General features: G+C 41.9%; 1 protein-coding gene across 1 annotated transcript in view; it reads left to right on the top strand.

Moving 5' to 3' along the window:
• Window positions 1-23,011, top strand: part of LOC143775062 (dynein axonemal heavy chain 3-like) — a 2,972,411-nt gene that overhangs the window by 1,499,468 nt on the left and 1,449,932 nt on the right. The window contains exons 38-40 of the mRNA XM_077262897.1: window positions 2,610-2,740; window positions 3,360-3,460; window positions 6,846-6,960. Of these exons, the coding sequence (XP_077119012.1) occupies window positions 2,610-2,740; window positions 3,360-3,460; window positions 6,846-6,960 (347 nt within the window). The remainder of the gene's footprint in view (window positions 1-2,609; window positions 2,741-3,359; window positions 3,461-6,845; window positions 6,961-23,011) is intronic.

Here is a 23,011-nt window from a genome sequence, read left to right as displayed (position 1 = left end):
GGTGCTTTTCAGGTATTAATGCAAAGTGGCATGATAGGAATTAAATAGTGTATTTTTGCCACCTAAATGTTGCTGACTTTTGAGCAGGTCACTATAGCTGGCACACTCTAAGGCCGCCATATGCAAAGGAACTGTTGGCCTATCCTTCCAGCTGAGATCAGGGCTCTGTGGTGCCATATCAACACTTCCAGGACTCTTTGTTCTTATTGCCGCTAAACATAGTTCTTAATGACATTGGCTCTATGTTTGAAGTTATTGCCCAGCTGAAGAATAAATTTAGAGCTAATCAAATGATTGATGGTATTGCATGATGAATAACTATCAGCCTGCATTTCTTAGCATTATATAGTAACAAAGTAACAGTTTTTAAGGTTGAAGGAAGACTTTAAGTCCATCTAGTTCAACCCATATCCTAATCTAACATGCCCTAATATGTTGATCCAGAGGAAGGCAAAATCCCATGAGGCAAACAGTAAGCTCCACGTTGGGGAAAAAAAATTCCTTCCCGACTCCAGTCAATCACACTAGTTTCCTGGATCAAGGAAATTAGTGTATATAACCTGTATCAATTCATTATACTTTTCAAGAAAGGCATCCAGACCCCTCTTAAATTTTAGTAATGAATCACTCATTACAAAATCATATGGCAGAGAGTTCCATAGTCTCACTGCTCTTACAGTAAAGAATCCGCATCTGTTATTGTGATTAAACCTTCTTTCCTCCAGATGTAGAGGATGCCCCCTTGTTCCCATCTCAGGTCTAAGAGTAAAAAGATCATTAGAAAGGTCTTTGTTCTGTCCTCATATGTATTTATACATTAACATAAGATCACCCCTTAGCCTGGTGTAACCTGTCTTGGTATTGCAGACCCCCCAGTTCTCTAATTACATTGGTCGCTCTTCTCTGCACCCGCTCTAGTTCAGTTATGTCTTTCTTATACACTGTATACACCGTCTACATTGTAGACACTATTAATCTTGACCAAATTCCCAACTCCATTTGCTGAAATGTAGCCTCAAACTTGCAAGGAACCTACACCATGCTTCACTGTTATCTGAATACAATAATTACTAAACTGTTTCAGCCCTGTTACCACAAATTCCCTTCTGTTGCAGCCAAATATTTCCAAATATGAATCCTCAATAAAGAACACATGCTGCCAATATTTCTGCATACCATGTTTTTATGCATAGTTGAGTCATTTGGCCCTGTTTCCCTGCCAAAGGTTTAATTTTTTGACACAATTCTTCCATAAAGGCCACTTTTGGCCAGACTTCTCCATACAATAGTTGTATATAGCTGGATTCCCCTGGCTGCTTCCAGTTCTGAGCTGATGAAAATGCTGGACACCTTCTGATTTCAAAGGGAATTCGGTATGATGTGTCTTTCACCTACTACACTAAACTTTCCTTGGTTAGGGTCCTCAACTTTGTATGTTTCTTGGTGTCCTCAATGCTGAAAAATTCAAGCAGATACTTATCCATCATGTAATTCCATTTGAGAGCCATCTTATTGGCTCAAAATTTATTCTACAGCAAAGACTTCAAACATACAGCAAATGTCATTCAAAATGATCATTATTGTAAAGAAGAATGGATCTAGGAAGTGATAATATGAGCCCCACAGAGCCATGATCTCAACATCATCAATTTTGTGTTGGATTTCATTAAGAGATAGAAGGATATTTGCAAGAATATATCCATCGAAAATTAGTAGTGAGGTATCCAATGGTTGGAACAACTTCCCTGCTAAGTTGCTTCAAAAACTGGGTGTAAGTACACCTAGAGGCATTGATGCATTGATGATTTTGAAAGCAAAGGGTAATCATGCTTAATACTGATTTGATTTTGATTTCTCATGAGTGGTGAGGTAAGAGGTTTTGTGTTATTTTAAACATGTTATGTTTATTATGCTCTGGGGTCTTGATAGGCTCGAGCATAATAAGGGAAATTCAATTCAAAGAAAATAAATTCACTGCAAATCAAATTTCCTTGACAAATCCACACTATTTGTCAAATTTGAATTTCAACTGATCTGCTTATTTCTAATTACTAAGGCTTCTTTCACACTTCAGTTTTTTGGCGTCAGTCACTTCCGACATAATGACGGATATGTCACAATAGTTGAAAAAACGGATGTAACGGATCTGTTTTTTTGACGGATCCGTTACTCGGGGGTTGTATATACTTTTTGGAGCATGCGCAATTGAAAAAAATTTAAAAAACGGATTGGGGCGACGGATCCGCCGAAATGACGGTCGCGACGGATCCGTCGCCCATAGGTGGCCATTCTATGAAATGACGGACGCGACGGATCCGTCGCGATCCGCCATTTCAACGCAGACAAAAAACGTTGCAATGACCGTCAATGTCTAGATGACGTCCGCCAAATTTTGACGGATCCGTCGCATGACGGATGGAACGGACGACCATCCGTCACAATCCGTCGCTAATACAAGTCTATGGGGAAAAAAACGGATCCGTCGAAAAAAAAAACGGATCCGTTTTTTGAGGAAAATAGCGGATTTAGACTGACGCCAAACAACTGAAGTGTGAAAGAGGCCTAAGACATGAACAGGAAAGTATTAAATCATTTTTTTCTTCCTTTAGGTGTTTTAGCTTGTGTCTTCCGGAGTCATGCTTCATGCAACACAAAATGTAGAAAATGGTGCATTTTTGATGGGCCAGTGGATGCTGTATGGGTCGAGAACATGAACACTGTTTTAGATGATAACAAAAAGGTATTAAAAATGTTATTTATATACGGTAATTCAATATTCATATCATATTTCTATTTTCTTCTTTGATATTAGTATTCATTTTCTTCTTGTAATATATACATACGTAGAAATATACATTATATAAAGGGTACTATCTAATCTCTTTTGACCATGTAGTACAATATAATTAATAATTTAGTATTCATACCTGGTAAAATAGCAATTTGCTTGTCTTCTTCACTTACTTAGTATCTTAGGTTTTATCTCTGGAAATCCAGTGGTTTTGCCTTTATATTTAGTAATCAAATTGTTTTAATTGGTGATCAATATTAATTCAGAAGATTGCCATTGGTTAAGTATACTAAATTGGTGAAACATTGTTTTTATACCTGTCTTAAGTCCCCAATAATGAGAGAGAATCGCTCTTTCTCAACCTTTTTTTTATGTTGAGACAGGAAGCCTAATGTGATCAGCCTACTTATGTTTCGTCTGCATTTTTCTCCTATTCTGCCAAAAGAGTTACTTATATCCACAGGTTCTCTGGTCTAATAAGCTTATTACCCCCAACCCTCTAATATATGAATTATTGTGCTGAATGACACGTATTGGTATTGAATTAATTATATTTTCAACAATTTAGCTCTGTCTGATGAGTGGAGAAATAATTCAAATGAGTCCTCAACAGAACATGATTTTTGAGGTGCTAGATCTTGAGCAAGCATCTCCAGCTACAGTAAGTAGGTAAGAAAAATCAAGATTGCTATTACAATAAAAATATTCAGTGTATTCAGAACCAAAAAAACATGACCACACGTATAGCTTGAAATGAACTTCTGGAATGAGTTTGCTGCACTGAAAGTAAAGGAGCTGAATATTGCATGCCCCACTTTTCAGTTTTTGAATTTCCACAAAAATTTAAAATAACCAATACATTTCGTTGAACTCACAATTGTGTTCCACTTGTTGTTGATTCGTCACCCAAAATTTACATTTGGTATCTTTATGTTTAAAGCATGATATGTGGGAAAAGGTTGAAAAGTTCCAGGAGCCGAAAACTTTTGCAAGGCACTGTATATTATAGATACAGATAAACGTGTATCAATTTGCATGTGATGGATCAAATCGTGTTTATGAGATACAGATGGATCTGCATATGTTTGTTTAGGGATGTGTCCTAAGATATAGAAGAAAATAATATTAGCATGCACCATTTAATCATGTATTGTTTTTCGTTTCTGGGGATTTTCCTAGCAGCCAAAGTGATACGATAGGCTACAATGGCAGAACCACCACTATACTTAGAATGAAAGGGCTGAAATGGCAAGTTAAAGGGGAGCAGCTTGATTTCTCTCCCCAATCTGTTAATATGTGGAAGTAGCTAAAGACAAGGCCATCCTTCCATTAAGCTAGCTAGTCAGTTCATCCATTAGGAAAGAATCAATGTTTAAATCAATTTGCAATTGAAGATGAAGTGCTTTGGAGAAGGCTGCTCTAGGTGACAAATAAGGCTGGGAAGATAGAGACTTGGCAAGTGCTTTTTAGTGTTCAGAGCACTTCAGCCTAATTTGCATATTGATTCAAAGATAGATGTCTCAGTAATGGAGGAATGTATTGGCTAGCTAAATGTAAGGTTGGACTTGTCTTTTTAAGATTTACATGCATATTAAAACAGTTTGATTGAGGGGGGGTGAAATCAAGCTGACAGTTTCTCTTTTAGTATTGCAGCTCCTCAATATTTTTCCTATATAACATCACTCCTATCCATTAATCATCTGCAACACTGACTTAATTACTTGGATAGAACTATATTGAAATTCATATTTTTCATAACCTGCTCACAAGCTTCTGCCCCTTGGTTTTCAAGTTTGTCAGCTTCCTAGTGGTTAACAAAATGCAATCACTTATTAAAGGTGTTGTCCAGACACTATCCAAATTTTGAGATGGAGCCAACATAATAAAATCAGGCATATTCACCAGCTGTTACCCCTATGGATCCAAGGCAGACAGCTTCATGGGTCTGTGCTGGGGCTGATAGTGTTGACGTCCCATTCTTTGGTCACCTGACCACTTATGCCTGTGATTGGTTACAGCAGTTGGGTTATTTAAACAATGCATTATGAGAGTCATATCTATGGTCCTTAAAATAATTTTGGAATCAATATTCTGGCCAACATTTTAAATGGCTGAAAAACAATTGAAGGAAATACTATGGAGTTGTTGTCTGGAATAAACTTTTGTTTAACCAAAGACTTGTGGTTGTATAAGATAATAAACAGCCGTTACTCACTGTCATCAACTTTAAAGCTGCCCCTGCCACTTTACTTAGGTCATTGTTAATAGGTTGCAGCACTGACATCACACTCAAGTGCGTGTGGCCACTGCAGCCAATCGCTGAACTCAGAGACTCACACTGTCTGCATGAGCAAAGTTATTGAACACAGTGATTAGCTGCAGTGGTCTTGTATGCTGTCCAATGTGACATTACAGCTGTAGACTGGTCTTGTATGCTGTCCAATGTGACATTACAGCTGTAGACTATCTCCAAAGAGTGGAACTGTGGCAGAGGAGCAGCCCTTGCCCTGGAGAGGCAGAGAAACAGCTCTGCTTGTTATTTTATACAGTACGTCTAGAAATTTTTGGTTTTTCTAAAAGCTTACTCTGTAAAAACTCTTTAACCTTATATATTATGTGTATAGTTTTTGGTATATTCTTATGAAAGGCTATATCAAATGATTATGTTATTTATTGAGATGCAGGTTGAAGCCTTTTTACAATTATAGTCCACTCTACACCTGCAATTTTCCAATAACCAATAAATTATCTAATCTAAGCTTTGCTAAGTGCATTGATGTTTTATATTAAAATTGTCTTCCTGTCCTACAATGTGATGAGATCAGTAATCCTATAATTAGCAAACCTTCATCGAGTTGAATCAATTGATTTGCTCCAGTGGACATTTTAATGTGCTGGTGTTATTGTTATATATCAAAGAAAAGAGAACCAAGTTCTTAAAAAAAAAATGGTAGAAAACAAGAAAATAATTTTAATAATTCTCATTTTGCTGCATCATTTAATGAGGCTGAAGCAGTGTATACAGCTTTTCTACATTACCATTTATTATATACTCTATTTAAATATCATCCTTTTAAGCACTGAATATTAGGTAATTCTAAAATATTAGTTTTGCTGCCTGAAAGCAAATAGATCATATTTAGGAAAGTTTAAAAAATAGATTAACATTTTATTTTTATATTTAAGGTAAATACACTTCTATGTTTCAATCTTTCAGAACAAGAATAGATATAGTGAAGCTATTTGAAGCAATATTAAAGGTATTTTATGGTTTCAGGAAACCCCCATATATTCTGGATTGTAGTAACAATAAAATGTACCACAATAGGAGATGAGCGAACCCTAACACTTAGTGTCTGGAGTTAAACTTTAGACACAGACTTTTCATGGAAGTCCATTTTCAATTTCAGAGTTCCGGGACTAGTCGGGGAGAGGAGAGAGAGGTAATTTTCCATCTCCAAAGTTCGGGTCTTTATTATTTTTAATGGGGTTCAGATTCAGATTAAAGTTCGGGTCAAGTTCTGGTATCTGAACCAAACTATGGACTAAGATTCGGGTCGGGTACAGAACTCCAACCTCTAATGGTCCTTTTATACCTAATTAAGATATGTATATGTGTAATTTATGATTAAAGTCTATAGGATTTTTCACTTTTCCCTCATTAAGGTTATCAGAGGATATGTGTATTTATCTACATGCCTGTGTGATGGTAAACTACATGTTGCATGCATAGTCAAGGGCCCAATCAGATGTGGGCCCTGCAACGATGTGATATCAGTATAGTGTGACATAAATGGTCGGTTTGCTCATGTGACATAGTTCTCATGTGGATAGCCAACCATCAAACAATAGAAAAAAGAAAAATTCCAATTGGAATTCTTAAAAGTGGAAGTGAGGCAAGCAATCTGTTTTTCTCTCTTGTGTATAAGATTAAAAAACATTGAAGATTGTGAAAAGACCTTTTCTAAAGAAGCTGTATAAAATATTTGAAGGACTATTGGTTCAGGTCCCTTTAAACTATATTTGTATTTTTCTTGATATTTTATTTGTTTAGGTGTGGCATGATTTATATGGAAGCAAAAGACTTAGGTTGGGAGCCACTAACTGAGTCATGGATATCTGCAAACCTTCCATCACTACTTACTGCTGAAGAGAGCCAGATTGTGCAGGTATTACCAGTGTTTACCATATTAATGCTTGAAGGAAAAAATATCTTTTCTCATACAGGCTAAACAATTTTTTGCCTCTTAAACAAGGTGGGCATTTCAACCTATAATAAATAACCCAGGCTGCAGACAGGATATTTTTTTCCTTATTTTGTTACCCTTACAGAAGTAATCATGCCTCCTGTCAGGTGCTGTACAGATAAAGACAAATGTTCTGCATTGCAAGACTGTCTACGCATTTTACTGAAAACAATGAAATGCGTGATAGCTGGATATTTGGAGAATACCATTTGTCTTGTCATGTGTACTAGAATGGCTGAACCACACAAATAAAAAAGAAATCAGTTAAAATTTGCATTATGTCATTTCAAATAAGTTATATTATAACTTAATTCTGACTATTTAAAATTAGTACATTCAATTTATTTCTGATCATTTATTTGCTAAGGAGGAAACTTAAAATATTTAAGAAACAATTTGACCATCACGGCGTAATATGTTAAAGGATTGAGCCGAGTCAAAATTGTATGTTTAGCTTATTTTTTAACCTTATTTGTTCCACTGGGGTCTGTGGTATTTTTATTTTGGGAAGGTAGTTCTAAATGTTTTTAGCAGTAAATTTATTTTGTATTATGGACAAATAATTTTACTGATAATAAAAAAATAAAATATGTCACATATAAATATATAGAGATATACATATCTCTCTCTATATCTATCTATCTTATCTACGGTATATATATTTATACACATATATATGTATTTACACATGTAAAATATATAAATATTTACATACCATATTTTGAGGATTTTAAGATGCACCAGATTATAAGACGCACCCCCAAAAATATTTTTTTAAAATAAAATGGTGGTGGGTCTTATAATCCACTTTTACGGTAGCTTGCTTATGGGTCAGCGGTGGTGCAGGGAAGTCCGAGGTGGCAGGGTTGCTGCTGCAGAAAGCTGTTGACAGTATGTGCTCTGGACAATGTTCTGTTGGGAAAACTTGGGCCTTAGAATAACTGTGGATGTTACTTTGACACATGCCAACTATCTAAACATTGTTGCAGACTAAGAGTACTTTCACAATGTGATTTCTATTACATTCAGTGACCCCAATGGGGCTTATTCCTGATCCCCCTGCAAAATGATTTAGGCGTATGTGCTGATGGGGCCCAAAGTTCTATAGCCAAATTGGTTCAGAGATGAAAAAAACTAAACCTGACTAATTTTATTCTGCTGAAAATGAAAATGATGCTTAAATTTGCTGATTGGCTCTAATTTTCAAGATCCAAAGGAGCTTGTAATTATTTATGACACCTTTCATTCAGGCTTATAGAAAAATAGCATAATTATTATTTCATCATCATTATTGCATTGTTAGTAAGTAGTTTATCACATCATCTATTTAGTCTATTAAGCCTTCGGCATTCTATTATTTTAGGGCAGCCAATCAAAAAACGCTAACTAAGCTCTGATGACATAATCCTAACTACAGTTTAGAGATGAGTGAATATTTCAGTGTTCGGCTTGGATTGCGATTGCCAAATTTGCAATATTCGCTGATTTATTCTTCGAATATTCGCTGAACATAGCCAAACGCCATTCAAGTCAATGGGAGGCAAAAACAAACATATGCACAACACCTTCAAACGGCCCCGAAAGCTGCCAAAAAACATCAAATGAGGGACAGACACCAGACAAAGGGCCTCAATTCACCCACAGTACAAATTGTAGCATGGCACGGCAGCAATCAGCCATGCATGAGGTATCAGGTTCTGGGCCAGCATTTACAGTTTTCAATTAAATGTCAAAGTAAGATGAGGTGTGTGAGGGATCGGTGTAGGCCTGTTGTGCTTTGAGCCCTGATACCACATGCAAAAGCTCAACCTGCTTTCATGCTCAGCCACACTCAGGTTGCATAAATATCAAGTTTCATGGACAACTATTGTCATAAAAATGTAAGGATAGTAACACGGGTAGTTGACTCCAAGGGAATGGAAGCCTGACAGTCTCAAACGCCTACTGCTTAAGGCAACACACATGATGGAGACCCAACCTGGAGTCTACAGATTTTCAAAAACTAGTGGCAGACACCAACAAAATGACATCAATTGCATTGGAGTAGAACTAGTATAGCGGGAACTGACACCTCCTCCATTACAGCCAACCCAGCGGATGTAGACTGTAATGGGCAAGGTGGTGGAACCACTGTGCGTTATCACTCAGAAAGCCTGGAGAGGGGTAACTAGGCAGCCTACCAAATCTCTACTTGGATAAGTGGCAGCAGGCTAAAACTGTGACCCAAGGAGAGACTAGGAGAGGCACCATGTGCTAATCTAGGGCTGACCTAAGAAAGATGGCAGCTGACCTCCTACAGCTGGTAAGCTGCTACGGCCCAAAGGAGAGATGAAGAATGCAGTTAGGCACTGTAGGAACACTGGAACCACAGTTGCAAATGGGACCAGATGAGGAACAGAAATGCAGTGGTAGGTTCGGTCTGGAGCAGGTGTTAGACAGATGGACACTGGGAGGTGCAATCTGGACCGGCTGATGGTCAGAAGATCACAGACAAGTATGAACAGACGGGCACAGACAGGTGAGAGCAGATGGTACAGGGTAGACTAGCAAATGGGTGGACCTGGGGAACCTGACAACTAGCAAGCATGCAAGGCAAACTAACAACGTAGCTCAGGCACCTCCATATAGGAGGAGAAGCCTTAAATATAATGCGTAACCCAGCTGTATGCTGGGAATCCCTTAGCTTGATGTTGGTGGTCCCTTTAAGAGGGAGGGAGTGGGTGCTCCCTAAGCATAGTGCCTGGGCCTACAACTGAACCTTGGGAGACACTGACACATAGGGGTGAAATGAGGAGGTGGTGTGTGAGTGGGAGACACTGAATATCCTTTCTGTTAGGTATGAGGAGATTCAACAAAGGGCTAAGTCTGTAATGTCAACAGATCAGACAGTCTGTAGTAAGAGGGAATGATCAAGTGTGTCAAAGGAAGATGCCAGGTCTAAGAGAAGAAGGAGGACAAACTTGCGTTGCTTTCATTTTGCGGCTAGTATGTCGTTGGTGACAGGGCAGTTTCAGTAGAATTGGGCGGTCTGAAGCCAGATTGTAAGCGGTCAACGAGGGAGCAAGAGGAGAGGTAGGAGGACAGGTCAAAATGGACATGTTGTTCCAATAGTTTGAAAGCATAGAGGGGAAATTATATGGGGCAATAGGTAGACACAGAGAATGGGTCAAGGATGGTTTTTTTGAGGATGGGTGTGATATAGGTATGTTTAAATCAAGAGGGAACACCAATTATTAGGGACAGAATGAAGAGGTGGGTTAGGCTTGGGATAAAGACTGTGGTATGGTTTAGAATGAGGTGGGATGTTATTGTGTCAAGTTTACAGGTGGTGAGGCAAAGTCTTCAGCCAACATGAGAGGAGAGGGAGGGGGAGCTGGTGGATGGAGGAAAAAATTGAAAGTACTGAGTAGCTGTCTAGGGTTGTGAGACAGGCATGATATGAGGGATGAGAAGTCGGTTTGTTTCGCTGAAGTGAGCAATTGTGCAGCATTTTTATAACTTCTGTTACTGGACAGGCTACTCTACTCCCTTTCTTTGGCAGCCATACAGCGGTAAGTTTTGTAGATGAGGGCCAGAAAGAACATGTGCATCAGTAGATGGCAAGTGCTGCATCAAGTGGCATCTGCCTTCTTCCTCCACCTTAACATCATACACACAGTACAGTCCTCAGTGGTGGCACTCCAATTACCCTTGCTTTCTTCCATGTCACAACTCTCCAACTGCTCAGCTGACTCTTGGAGACCACAGATGGCTTAGTCTGCAGATCTGTTCACAATGTTTGCCATGGGCATCGGAAGTGTACTGCAAAGATTCACATAGTCAAGAGGAGGAAACCATCTGCACTGATGGCCAAATTGTTTTTCAGTTTGATCCAGGGCTGGACAAAGTTGGGTCCGAGCATAAACCAAACTCTCGTCAATAGATGTTTACCTAGTTGGGTGAAAGTGATCTTTTGATGATGAGATTCAGATACTTGAAGTGCCCATGGACTGTACTGTGCTGTGAGAGCAAGAAGAGGAGGAGGGCATCTCTCAGAGTGAGGAGTGGGAGAACAAAGAATATGAACAATGGGTTAGTAGATCACACTTGGTGTAAACCCAGAGGTATGCTGCTGAGTAAGCTCAGTAGAGGAGGACAAGGAGGAAGACAAGGATGTTATGTAGGCACAGAGTTATGCAACCACGATCACCAATGCATCCTGAGCCCCAACTCTGGTAGTGAACAGCAGCATTCGCGGTTCTGCAGTTGCCTAGCTTGGGACTTTTTTTCAGACCGGCAAAAATATAAAAAATAATGTTATCTGTCAAGTTTTGTAAAAACGACATAGTAGAGTAAAAAAGAAGAAATAATTTGAGTACTACATGCACGAAGTAGCACGTGCACAATCAAAATGTGTTAATCTGGGAAAGTCCCTGTGCTAAAATGCAGACTACCGGGCCTCACCAACCACCATCCACCCCCGTACACCCCATCAACCGCATCTTCTGATTCTTCCTCTTCCTTCACCATGGCAAGAATTGTCACACAGGACTCTGGCAGCAGAACCTCCACTTGCTTATTGGACATGTTGGACATGCCTGCTGTTTTTCACTGAGCTTACATACCAAGAACATCCCATGTTTCTGAATCCACCATAACATTTCCGCCTGCACCTCTCTCACAGTCCAGCAGCTTGTTGTGTTCAACCTACTCCACCCTGTGTCATCACAGCAGCAAGCCCTCATTTGTGCAGTTGTGCTCACATAAACATGGCAAAGCTAAGAGGATGAACTTTATCATCTTTTATCTATTAATAATAATAGTCTTTCCGCCTTGTGGATACAGATGGTTTTTGAAAGATGATAGCCATTGCAGTCCCTCAGTACCGGTTGCCTAGTCACCGCTACTTCCCTAAGAAAGATTTGCCTGCGCTACAGCAGCAAGTCACAGACAACATTTTTCCCTGAAAAATGCTATGTCTGCCAGGGTGCATTTCAACACTGACACCTGGATGAGTAAGCACAGGGGAATTACATCTCGATAACTGGGCACTGGGTGACTCTGGTGGCTGTGAGGGCAGTGGAGGAAGGGGCTGCTACACAAGTTTTGCAATCCCCAAGGCTTGCAGAGCACTTGGGGATGGAGAAATAAACCACTAAACACCAGAAGATGCATAACTAAACTCATAGACAACAGGGGTTAGAGAACTAACCTAATAAACCTCCTAACCTGCAACCTCCTACTCTCTGGACTCCCCTCTAGCACTCTGGCACCACTCCAATCCATCCTACACTCTGCTGCTCGACTAATCTACCTGTCTCCCCGCTATTCCCCAGCCTCTCCCCTATGCCAAGCCCTTCACTGGCTTCCTATCGCCCAGAGACTCCAGTTCAAAACCCTCACAATGACCTACAAAGCCATCCACAACCTATCTCCTCCATACATCTGTGACATGATCTCCCGGTACCTACCAACACGCAACCTCCGATCCTCTCAAGACCTTCTTCTCTACTCCCCTCTCATCTCTTCTTCCCACAACCGCATCCAAGACTTCTCCCGTGCTTCCCCCACACTCTGGAACTCTCTACCCCAGCACATCAGACTCTCGCCTACCATAGAAACTTTCAAAAATAACCTGAAGACTCACCTCTTCTGACAAGCCTACAGCCTGTAGTGATCCTGAACCTACTGAACCACCACACAACCGGCTCTACCCTCTCCTAGTGTATCATCACCCATCTCCTGCAGACTGTGAGCCCTCGCGGGCAGGGTCCTCCCGCCTTATGTACCCGTGTGTCTTGTTTTTGCTCATGTTTAATGTATTTGTCTATATTTGCCCCGTATTTCACATGTAAAGCGCCATGGAATAAATGGCGCTATAAAAATGAATAATAATAATAATAAACAACTATGATTGCAAAACAAAACAATTTAACACCAGAACATGGAGAACTAAACTAACAGACAACAGGGGTGGGATAACTAAACTTCTAAAAAGCTGTGATGTTTTTTAAAAAACAGTTCAGGTTGTCCTGCATTTTTGATAACCAGCCAGACAAAACTCACAGCTGGGAGGCTGCAACCCTCAGATGTCAGCTTCAACAATGTTGGCTATCAAGAATAGAGGGGTCCCACTCCCCACACCATATTTTTTAATTATATAAATAAATAATTATAAAAACGGCATGTCGTCCCCCCATTTTTGACAACCAGTCTTGCTGAAGCAGGCAGCTGTGGGCTTGCATTACCAGGCTGGTAAGGGTCCATGGATATTGACCCATCCAGCCTAAAAATAGCAGCCCAGAAAATACACATCTATTAGATGCGACAATTCTGGTGCTTTTCCCAGCTCTTCCCACTTGCCTTTTAGTGGTGGCAAGGTGGGGTTTATTTTTGTGGGGTTGATGTCACCTTTCTATTGTCAGGTGACATCAAGCTCACGGATTAGTAATGGAGAAGCGTCTATAAGACACCTATCCATTACTAATCCTATAGTTACATGGTAAGTAAGCAAACAACCAGAATAAAGTCCTTTATTAGAAATAAGACCAAGCAGTTTTCCATTTTATGTAAACATAGCAAACACAGTTATACTCACCTAACGCCTAATTCCATCAAAACCCTCGATCTCCTGTAATCAAAGTAAAATAAAAAAAACAACAATATCCTTCACCTGTCCGTTCTTCTGTCGCACGTCGTAATCCATGTCTGGGGGATTAAAAGTTTTCAACCTGGACAGTGCCAAGATGCGACTGTCCAGGCTGAGAACCACTGGTGACTGAACTACTGCGAGCGCAGCGTCAATGACCAACGGTAACCTCGATGACATCACTGTCGCTGTCCTCACAGCCACTCATTTACCAGTAGTTCTCAGCCTGGATGGTCACATTCTCTGTCTGAGAGCACCGCGAGCGTGATAATGTAATATTATTTGCGATGCTGTCTGACAGGTCCTGCAAGTTCACAGCCAACGAACTCACTACACTTTTCTGATGTCAGCGCACACGCCATAGGAAATTTTTGGCACCGCGATCAAGAGAATTTTCTCATGCTTGCAGTGCCCTCTGACAGGAATGGCAGCTCACAGAGAGACACTGAGCACACGGTGTTCAGTGTGTCTGCTGGATGACAGGCTGTATAGTCACATCATGTGGCCTGCCATCTAGATGTAGCAGAGCTGGACCCATAGTGGGACAAATGGATTAAAAGCATCTCTGCGGAAAGGTGAGGAAAATTGTTTGTTTGTTTACCTCTTTTGCAGATGACGAGGGCATTGGAGGAATGGCCAAGGTCATAAGTATGGTTTAGATAAGATTATTAAAGGAGTTTGTGTCTTTCTTTCAATTAAATGACTTTTTTCTGGGCGCCAGTGCTTTCTTACAAAGTGACTATGGGGTTAGTAATGGGGTCCCTTATTGATGCCTCTCAATTACTAACATCGGGGCTTGTTGTCACCTGACAATAAAAAGGTGACATCAACCCCCCCCAACTATCAACCCATTTGCCACCGCTACAGGGCAAGTGGGAAGCGCGAGGCTAAGTGCCAGAATTGGTGCATCTTAGAGATGTGCCTTTTCTGGGGCAGCTGATAGCTGATGTTTTTAGCTTGGGAGGGGCCAGTATCTATGGCCCCTTTCTAGGCTATTAATATCAGCCCGTAGCTGTCTGCATAGCCTTTGCTGGTTATTAATTATAGTGGGACTTCACATCACTAATTAAACATTAGTGAGCTGATATTAATAGCCTGGGAAGCTCCATGGGTATTACCCCCTTTCCAGGCTATCAACATCAGTCCCCAGCCTTTGGCTTTCCCTCTGCTGGTTATGAAAATTGTGCAGGAGCCCACGCCATTTAAAAAAATAAATAAATCTTGTATTAATTAAATATGTGCACAGTAAGCTGTACACGCACACTGCACTTATTGTATTTATTACTGACATCTATATATCTATCTATTCTACAGTATATGTATTTATTGTTTGTAATGTATCTCTTCCATCCTGTCGGCTCCTGAAGTGATTTTACAGTACACGGCAGATGAATTGCCAGCTTTTCTTTTATTTATCTATGTAATATGTATACATATATACTGTATCTGGGTGTGTCACTGACATCTATATATATGTATTCTTTGTGTATATATCTATTCTATCTATTCTAACCTGTCACGCTGTGATTATACTGTATGCGGCACATGAATTGCTGGCTTTTCTTCTATGTATACTACTACTACTATATACTACTGTATATGTATACTTCTTTCTATCTATACTGTATATACATATATATGTGTGTGTCACTGACATCTATGTATTCTACGTGTATATATCTATTTTAATCTGTCAGTGTGATTTTACTGTATGCAGCACATGAATTGCCGGCTTTTCAAAGAACACTAGTGCATAGAATTCGGACAACACTGGCATGGTCTGAGTGCTGTGCAATTTTTTTCTCGCACCTATAGGCTTGCATTGGCGAGTCTCGACCGAGTCTCGGATTCTCGGTGACATGCTGAGATTTTACATGCACGCTGAATACGCCCGAGAAAATAAATGGTGATGTGAGCTGCCCCATAGATTAACACTGGTCCGAGTGCTATGCGATGTTTTCTTGCATAGCACTCACCCGTATTCTACGGTAGTGTGATGCCGGACTTACTCCCATCAACCGACACCTGCTGCTACTAATAACAGTGAAAGCAGGAGCGGCTGATGGGGGTATTCAGTCACCACCTGTGGTATAAATAAATAAATTGCACATACCACAGTATTGAAATAATACTAACCTATAGTGGGACGTATTCAAGAAATAATCCAACGCGAATATTATGAAGAAAGAACAAAAAGAGAAAATGTACTCAAGGAATGGTTAAAACATCATCTTTATTACATAATCTTAATATATACTTACCTTGTAATGTCTTTACATCCTGTTCCATCCAAATGTGTCCGGATCCCAGAATTCCAAGTGGCGAAAGTTCACCAACCTCAATATTGGGACACCCAAGTGATGAGTTTCTCAATATGGAAACTGCTGGTGGTACCACACTCTTACGAGGTACCACCAGCGGAATACCATCACACACATACACACTGTATACGCTATACACACCACACACACACTGTACACGCCGTGCACACCACACACACACACTGTATGTGCCGTACGCAGCCTCTTGTGCGGTACCACCAGCGGAATACCGTCATGAACACGTCACCGCTGGGATCAGCTGAATGATTCACTGACTGCCGCCATCTTTGTACAGGAGGAGCACATGTGCAGTTTTAATGGGACCACCGCTATCTGTCTGCACAAAGATGGTGGTGGTCTGATTTACTGCACCTGCTCAAATTCCGCACCGGCACAGTGAATCATTGGGTTGATTCCGGCGGCAGATGCGTGATGTGTCTACAGGCAGAAGAAGCCAGTCACATTTAAGGAGTTTTCTCATGAATGAAAGTTCATTTTAAAAATTGTCTGTGTCTGACTATGTATGGAACATAACACATCTCCTGGGCAGGGGAGGTAGCAAAAGACAATACTGACATTACAGCAGGGGATCACAGAGGATTTCTTTTGTCAGGTAAAATATTTCACTGACTGTTTTTAAACAATATTTTACCTCACAAAATGTATCCTCTGCGATCTCCTGCTGTAATGTCAGTATTATCTTTTGCTTCCCCCTGCCCAGTAGCTGTGGTATGTTCTGTACACGGACAGACAAAGACAATTTTTAAAATAAACTTTTGTTAGTGGAAAAACCCCTTTAAAAAGCAAATATCAATGCCAACATGGCTCCTCCTAAGAAGTACACCAATGACAATGAAAGGGAAGCAGCAAAGGCACTACATCAAAGACAACAACTGGCAAATGAGACTCTTGAAGAGCAACAGCATCGCTGGGACAAAAACAATGCAGAAAAAACTAAGTAGAATGTTCAACTAAGGTTCAAAAACTAAGCAAAATCAAAAGAAACCTTGTATGTTCAGATACTGAATAAAACCAATTCTTTATTTAAATCTCTAAAGACAGAACACTACCAATCAACATACAAGCAACCGTGCTAGACTAGAACTGCCCCTTGCACTATATATATCCTAAATTGCCCTGCCTTGCAGCGGAGGTTGGCACCCTAAACAGATAAACGAGATAGGCGCCTGTTGTGAATTTACCTTTTTGGCTCCCTCTAGTGGTTACTAGTGATTTGACTCTGGGAATGTCTGCCATCCCTTGTATGCTCACCTGGGTCGTTAGGTCAGGGGTGTTGCTATATAAGCTCCCTGGACCTTCAGTTCAATGCCTGGCAACGTTGTAATCAGAGCTAATCTGTTGTGCTCTTGTCTACTGATCCTGGTTCCTGCTAGATTAAGCTAAGTCTGCTTTCTTGCTTTTTGCTATTTGTTTTTGTTTGCATTTTTGTCCAGCTTGTACATAATCTGTATTCTTACCTTGCTGGAAGCTCTAGGGAGGCTGGAGTTCTCCCCCCTGGCCGTTAGACGGTTCGGGGGTTCTTGAATTTCCAGTGTGGATTTTTGATAGGGTTTTTGTTGACCATATAAGTTATCTTACTACATTCTGCTATTAGTAAGTGGGCCTCTCTTTGCTAAACCTAGTTCATCTCTGTGTTTGTCATTTCCTCTTACCTCACCGTTATTATTTGTGGGGGGCTTGTATCCAACTTTTGGGGTCTATTCTCTGGAGGCAAGAGAGGTCTTTGTTTTCCTCTTCTAGGGGTAGTTAGTCCTCCGGCTGGCGCGAGACATCTAGCGACCAACGTAGGCATGTTCCCCGGCTACTTCTAGTGTTGGCGTTAGGAGTAGATATATGGTCAACCCAGTTACCACTGCCCTATGAGCTGGATTTTTGTACTTCGCAGACTTACTTGTTCCTCTGAGACCCTCGCCATTGGGGTCATAACAGTTTGCCAGGCCAGTATTAAATGTTAAATGCATTGCAGAAGCGGGATTATAAGAAAGAAAATTCTGAGGTTTTTTTTTCTCTTTCTCATTTTTTTTTCTTTTCCCCTTTACCTCTGAGTGGCTTGTGTTTGCTGCAGACATGAATGTCCAGACCTTGATTACAGGTGTGGACCAGCTTACTGCTCGTGTGCAGGGCATACAAGATTATGTTATCAGAAATCCTATGTCAGAACCTAAGATACCGATTCCTGAACTGTTTTCCGGAGACCGATTTAAATTTAGAAATTTCAGGAATAATTGTAAATTGTTTTTGTCCCTGAGACCCTGTTCATCTGGAGACTCCGCTCAGCAAGTGAAAATTGTTATTTCTTTTTTACGGGGCGACCCTCAGGATTGGGCCTTCTCGCTGGCGCCAGGAGATCCGGCATTGGCTGATATTGATGCGTTTTTTCTGGTGCTCGGTTTGCTTTATGAGGAACCCAATCTTGAGATTCAGGCAGAAAAAGCCTTGCTGGCTATGTCTCAGGGCCAGGACGAGGCTGAAGTGTATTGCCAAAAATTTCGGAAATGGTCCGTGATGACCCAGTGGAACGAGTGTGCATTGGCTGCAAATTTCAGAAATGGCCTTTCTGAAGCCATTAAGAATGTTATGGTGGGTTTTCCCATTCCCACAGGTCTGAATGATTCCATGGCCCTGGCAATTCAAATCGACCGGCGGTTGCGGGAGCGCAAAACCACGAATTCCCTCATGGTGTTGTCTGAACAGGCACCTGATTTAATGCAATGTGATAGAATCCTGACTAGAAATGAGCGGAAAATTCATAGACGCCAGAATGGCTTGTGTTACTACTGTGGTGATTCTACACATGTTATCTCAGCATGCTCTAAACGTCTTACTAGGGTTGTTAGTCCTGTCGCCATTGGTAATTTGCAACCTAAATTTATTCTATCTGTAACTTTGATTTGCTCACTGTCATCGTATCCTGTCATGGCGTTTGTAGACTCAGGTGCTGCCCTGAGTCTGATGGATCTGTCATTTGCCAAGCGCTGCGGTTTTGTTCTGGAGCCATTGGAAAATCCTATCCCTCTTAGGGGTATTGATGCTACGCCTTTGGCAAAAAATAAACCGCAGTTTTGGACACAGGTTACCATGTGCATGACTCCCGAACATCGGGAGGTGATACGTTTTCTTGTTCTGCATAAGATGCATGATTTGGTTGTTTTGGGTTTGCCATGGTTACAGACCCATAATCCAGTCTTGGACTGGAAGGCAATGTCGGTGTCAAGTTGGGGCTGCCATGGAATTCATGGAGATTCCCTGCCCTTGTCTATTGCTTCTTCTACGCCCTCGGAAGTTCCGGCGTATTTGTCTGATTATCAGGATGTCTTCAGCGAGTCTAAGTCCAGTGCACTGCCTCCTCATATGGAATGTGACTGTGCAATAGATTTGATTCCTGGCAGTAAGTTTCCTAAGGGGAGACTGTTTAATTTGTCGGTACCTGAACATACCGCGATGCGTTCATATATCAAGGAGTCTCTTGAGAAGGGGCATATCCGTCCTTCTTCTTCCCCTCTTGGTGCGGGATTCTTTTTTGTGGCCAAAAAGGACGGATCTTTGAGGCCTTGTATTGATTATCGGCTTTTAAACAAGATCACTGTCAAATTTCAGTATCTTTTGCCGCTGTTGTCAGACTTGTTTGCCCGGATTAAAGGTGCCAAGTGGTTCACCAAGATAGACCTTCGTGGTGCGTACAACCTTGTGCGCATTAAGCAAGGCGATGAATGGAAAACCGCATTCAATACGCCCGAAGGTCATTTTGAGTACTTGGTGATGCCATTTGGGCTCTCTAATGCACCTTCAGTTTTTCAGTCCTTCATGCATGACATTTTCCGGAAGTATCTGGATAAATTTTTGATTGTTTATCTGGATGATATTCTGGTTTTTTCTGATGATTGGGACTCGCATGTGGAGCAGGTCAGGATGGTTTTTAAGATTTTGCGTGAAAATTCTTTGTTTGTTAAAGGCTCAAAGTGTCTCTTTGGTGTACAGAGGGTTCCCTTTTTGGGGTTCATTTTTTCCCCTTCTGCTGTGGAGATGGACCCAGTCAAGGTCCGAGCTATTCATGATTGGACTCAACCCTCGTCAGTTAAGAGTCTTCAGAAGTTCTTGGGTTTTGCTAACTTCTACCGTTGTTTTATCGCAAATTTTTCTAGCGTTGTTAAACCATTGACGGATATGACCAAGAAAGGCTCTGATGTAGCTAACTGGGCTCCTGCTGCCGTGGAGGCTTTCCAGGAGTTGAAACGCCGGTTTACTTCGGCGCCTGTTTTGTGCCAACCTGACACCTCACTTCCCTTTCAGGTGGAGGTGGATGCTTCGGAGATTGGGGCAGGGGCCGTTTTGTCGCAGAGAGGCCCTGGTTGCTCTACTATGAGACCTTGTGCCTTTTTCTCCAGGAAGTTTTCGCCGGCAGAGCGAAATTATGATGTGGGCAATCGGGAGTTGTTGGCCATGAAGTGGGCATTTGAGGAGTGGCGTCATTGGCTCGAGGGTGCTAAGCATCGTGTGGTGGTCTTGACTGATCACAAAAATCTGATGTATCTCGAGTCTGCTAAACGCCTGAATCCTAGACAGGCCCGCTGGTCATTGTTTTTCTCCCGTTTTGACTTTGAGGTCTCGTATTTACCAGGTTCTAAGAATGTGAAGGCCGATGCTCTGTCTAGGAGCTTTGTGCCTGATGCTCCTGGAGTCGCTGAACCTGTGGGTATTCTTAAGGAAGGAGTTATCTTGTCAGCTATTTCTTCTGATCTGCGGCGTGTGTTGCAGAGATTTCAGGCTGGTAGGCATGACTCTTGTCCATCTGACAGATTGTTTGTGCCTGCTAAATGGACCAGCAGAGTAATTTCCGAGGTTCATTCCTCAGTGTTGGCAGGGCACCCGGGAATTTTTGGCACCAGAGATCTGGTGGCCAGGTCCTTTTGGTGGCCTTCCTTCTCAAGGGATGTGCGGTCATTTGTGCAGTCCTGTGGAACTTGTGCTCGAGCTAAGCCTTGCTGTTCTCGTGCCAGCGGGTTGCTCTTGCCCTTGCCTGTCCCGAAGAGACCTTGGACACACATCTCTATGGATTTCATTTCTGATCTTCCAGTGTCTCAGGGCATGTCTGTCATCTGGGTGATATGTGATCGTTTCTCCAAGATGGTCCATTTGGTTCCTTTGCCTAAGCTGCCCTCCTCTTCTGATCTGGTTCCTGTGTTCTTCCAGAACGTGGTTCGTTTGCACGGCATTCCTGAGAATATTGTGTCGGACAGAGGATCCCAGTTTGTTTCCAGGTTCTGGCGATCCTTTTGTGGTAGGATGGGCATTGATTTGTCGTTTTCGTCCGCTTTTCATCCCCAGACTAACGGACAAACGGAGCGAACTAATCAGACTCTGGAGGCTTATTTGAGGTGTTTTGTCTCTTCTGATCAGGATGATTGGGTGACCTTCTTGCCGTTGGCTGAATTTGCCCTTAATAATCGGGCTAGTTCCGCCACCTTGGTTTCGCCATTTTTCTGCAACTCTGGTTTCCATCCTTGTTTTTCCTCGGGACATGTGGAGCCTTCTGACTGTCCTGGGGTGGATTCTGTGGTGGATAGGTTGCAGCGGATCTGGAGTCATGTGGTGGACAACTTGAAGTTGTCACAGGAGAAGGCTCAGCGTTTTGCCAACCGCCGCCGCGGTGTGGGTCCCCGACTTCGCGTTGGGGATTTGGTATGGCTGTCTTCTCGATTTGTTCCTATGAAGGTCTCCTCTCCCAAATTTAAGCCTCGCTTCATTGGTCCTTACAAGATTTTGGAAATCCTTAATCCGGTATCCTTTCGCCTGGATCTTCCGGTGTCGTTTGCCATTCACAACGTATTTCATAGGTCCTTGTTGCGGCGGTACGTTGTGCCTGTGGTCCCTTCTGCTGAGCCTCCTGCTCCGGTGTTGGTTGAGGGCGAGTTGGAGTACGTGGTGGAGAAGATCTTAGATTCTCGTCTCTCCAGGCGGAGGCTTCAGTACCTGGTCAAGTGGAAGGGCTATGGTCAGGAGGATAATTCCTGGGTGGTCGCCTCTGATGTGCATGCGGTCGATTTGGTTCGTGCCTTTCACACCGCTCATCCTGATCGCCCTGGTGGTCTTGGTGAGGGTTCGGTGACCCCTCACTAAGGGGGGGGTACTGTTGTGAATTTACCTTTTTGGCTCCCTCTAGTGGTTACTAGTGATTTGACTCTGGGAATGTCTGCCATCCCTTGTATGCTCACCTGGGTTGTTAGGTCAGGGGTGTTGCTATATAAGCTCCCTGGACCTTCAGTTCAATGCCTGGCAACGTTGTAATCAGAGCTAATCTGTTGTGCTCTTGTCTACTGATCCTGGTTCCTGCTAGATTAAGCTAAGTCTGCTTTCTTGCTTTTTGCTATTTGTTTTTGTTTGCATTTTTGTCCAGCTTGTACATAATCTGTATCCTTACCTTGCTGGAAGCTCTAGGGAGGCTGGAGTTCTCCCCCCTGGCCGTTAGACGGTTCGGGGGTTCTTGAATTTCCAGTGTGGATTTTTGATAGGGTTTTTGTTGACCATATAAGTTATCTTACTACATTCTGCTATTAGTAAGTGGGCCTCTCTTTGCTAAACCTAGTTCATCTCTGTGTTTGTCATTTCCTCTTACCTCACCGTTATTATTTGTGGGGGGCTTGTATCCAACTTTTGGGGTCTATTCTCTGGAGGCAAGAGAGGTCTTTGTTTTCCTCTTCTAGGGGTAGTTAGTCCTCCGGCTGGCGCGAGACATCTAGCGACCAACGTAGGCATGTTCCCCGGCTACTTCTAGTGTTGGCGTTAGGAGTAGATATATGGTCAACCCAGTTACCACTGCCCTATGAGCTGGATTTTTGTACTTCGCAGACTTACTTGTTCCTCTGAGACCCTCGCCATTGGGGTCATAACAGGCGCCCCCGCTCAATGTCGACTGTTGTGAATTTGCTTTTTGCTCCCTCTAGTGGTTACTAGTTTTTTGACTCTGGTTTTTCTGTCATTCCTTTTATCCGCACCTGGGTCGTTA

Source organism: Ranitomeya variabilis, chromosome 5 (assembly GCF_051348905.1).
Source record: "Ranitomeya variabilis isolate aRanVar5 chromosome 5, aRanVar5.hap1, whole genome shotgun sequence".
NCBI lineage: Eukaryota > Metazoa > Chordata > Amphibia > Anura > Dendrobatidae > Ranitomeya > Ranitomeya variabilis.
The sequence above is the reverse complement of the archived record's forward strand: the minus strand, read 5'-3'. Positions and strand labels throughout refer to the sequence as shown.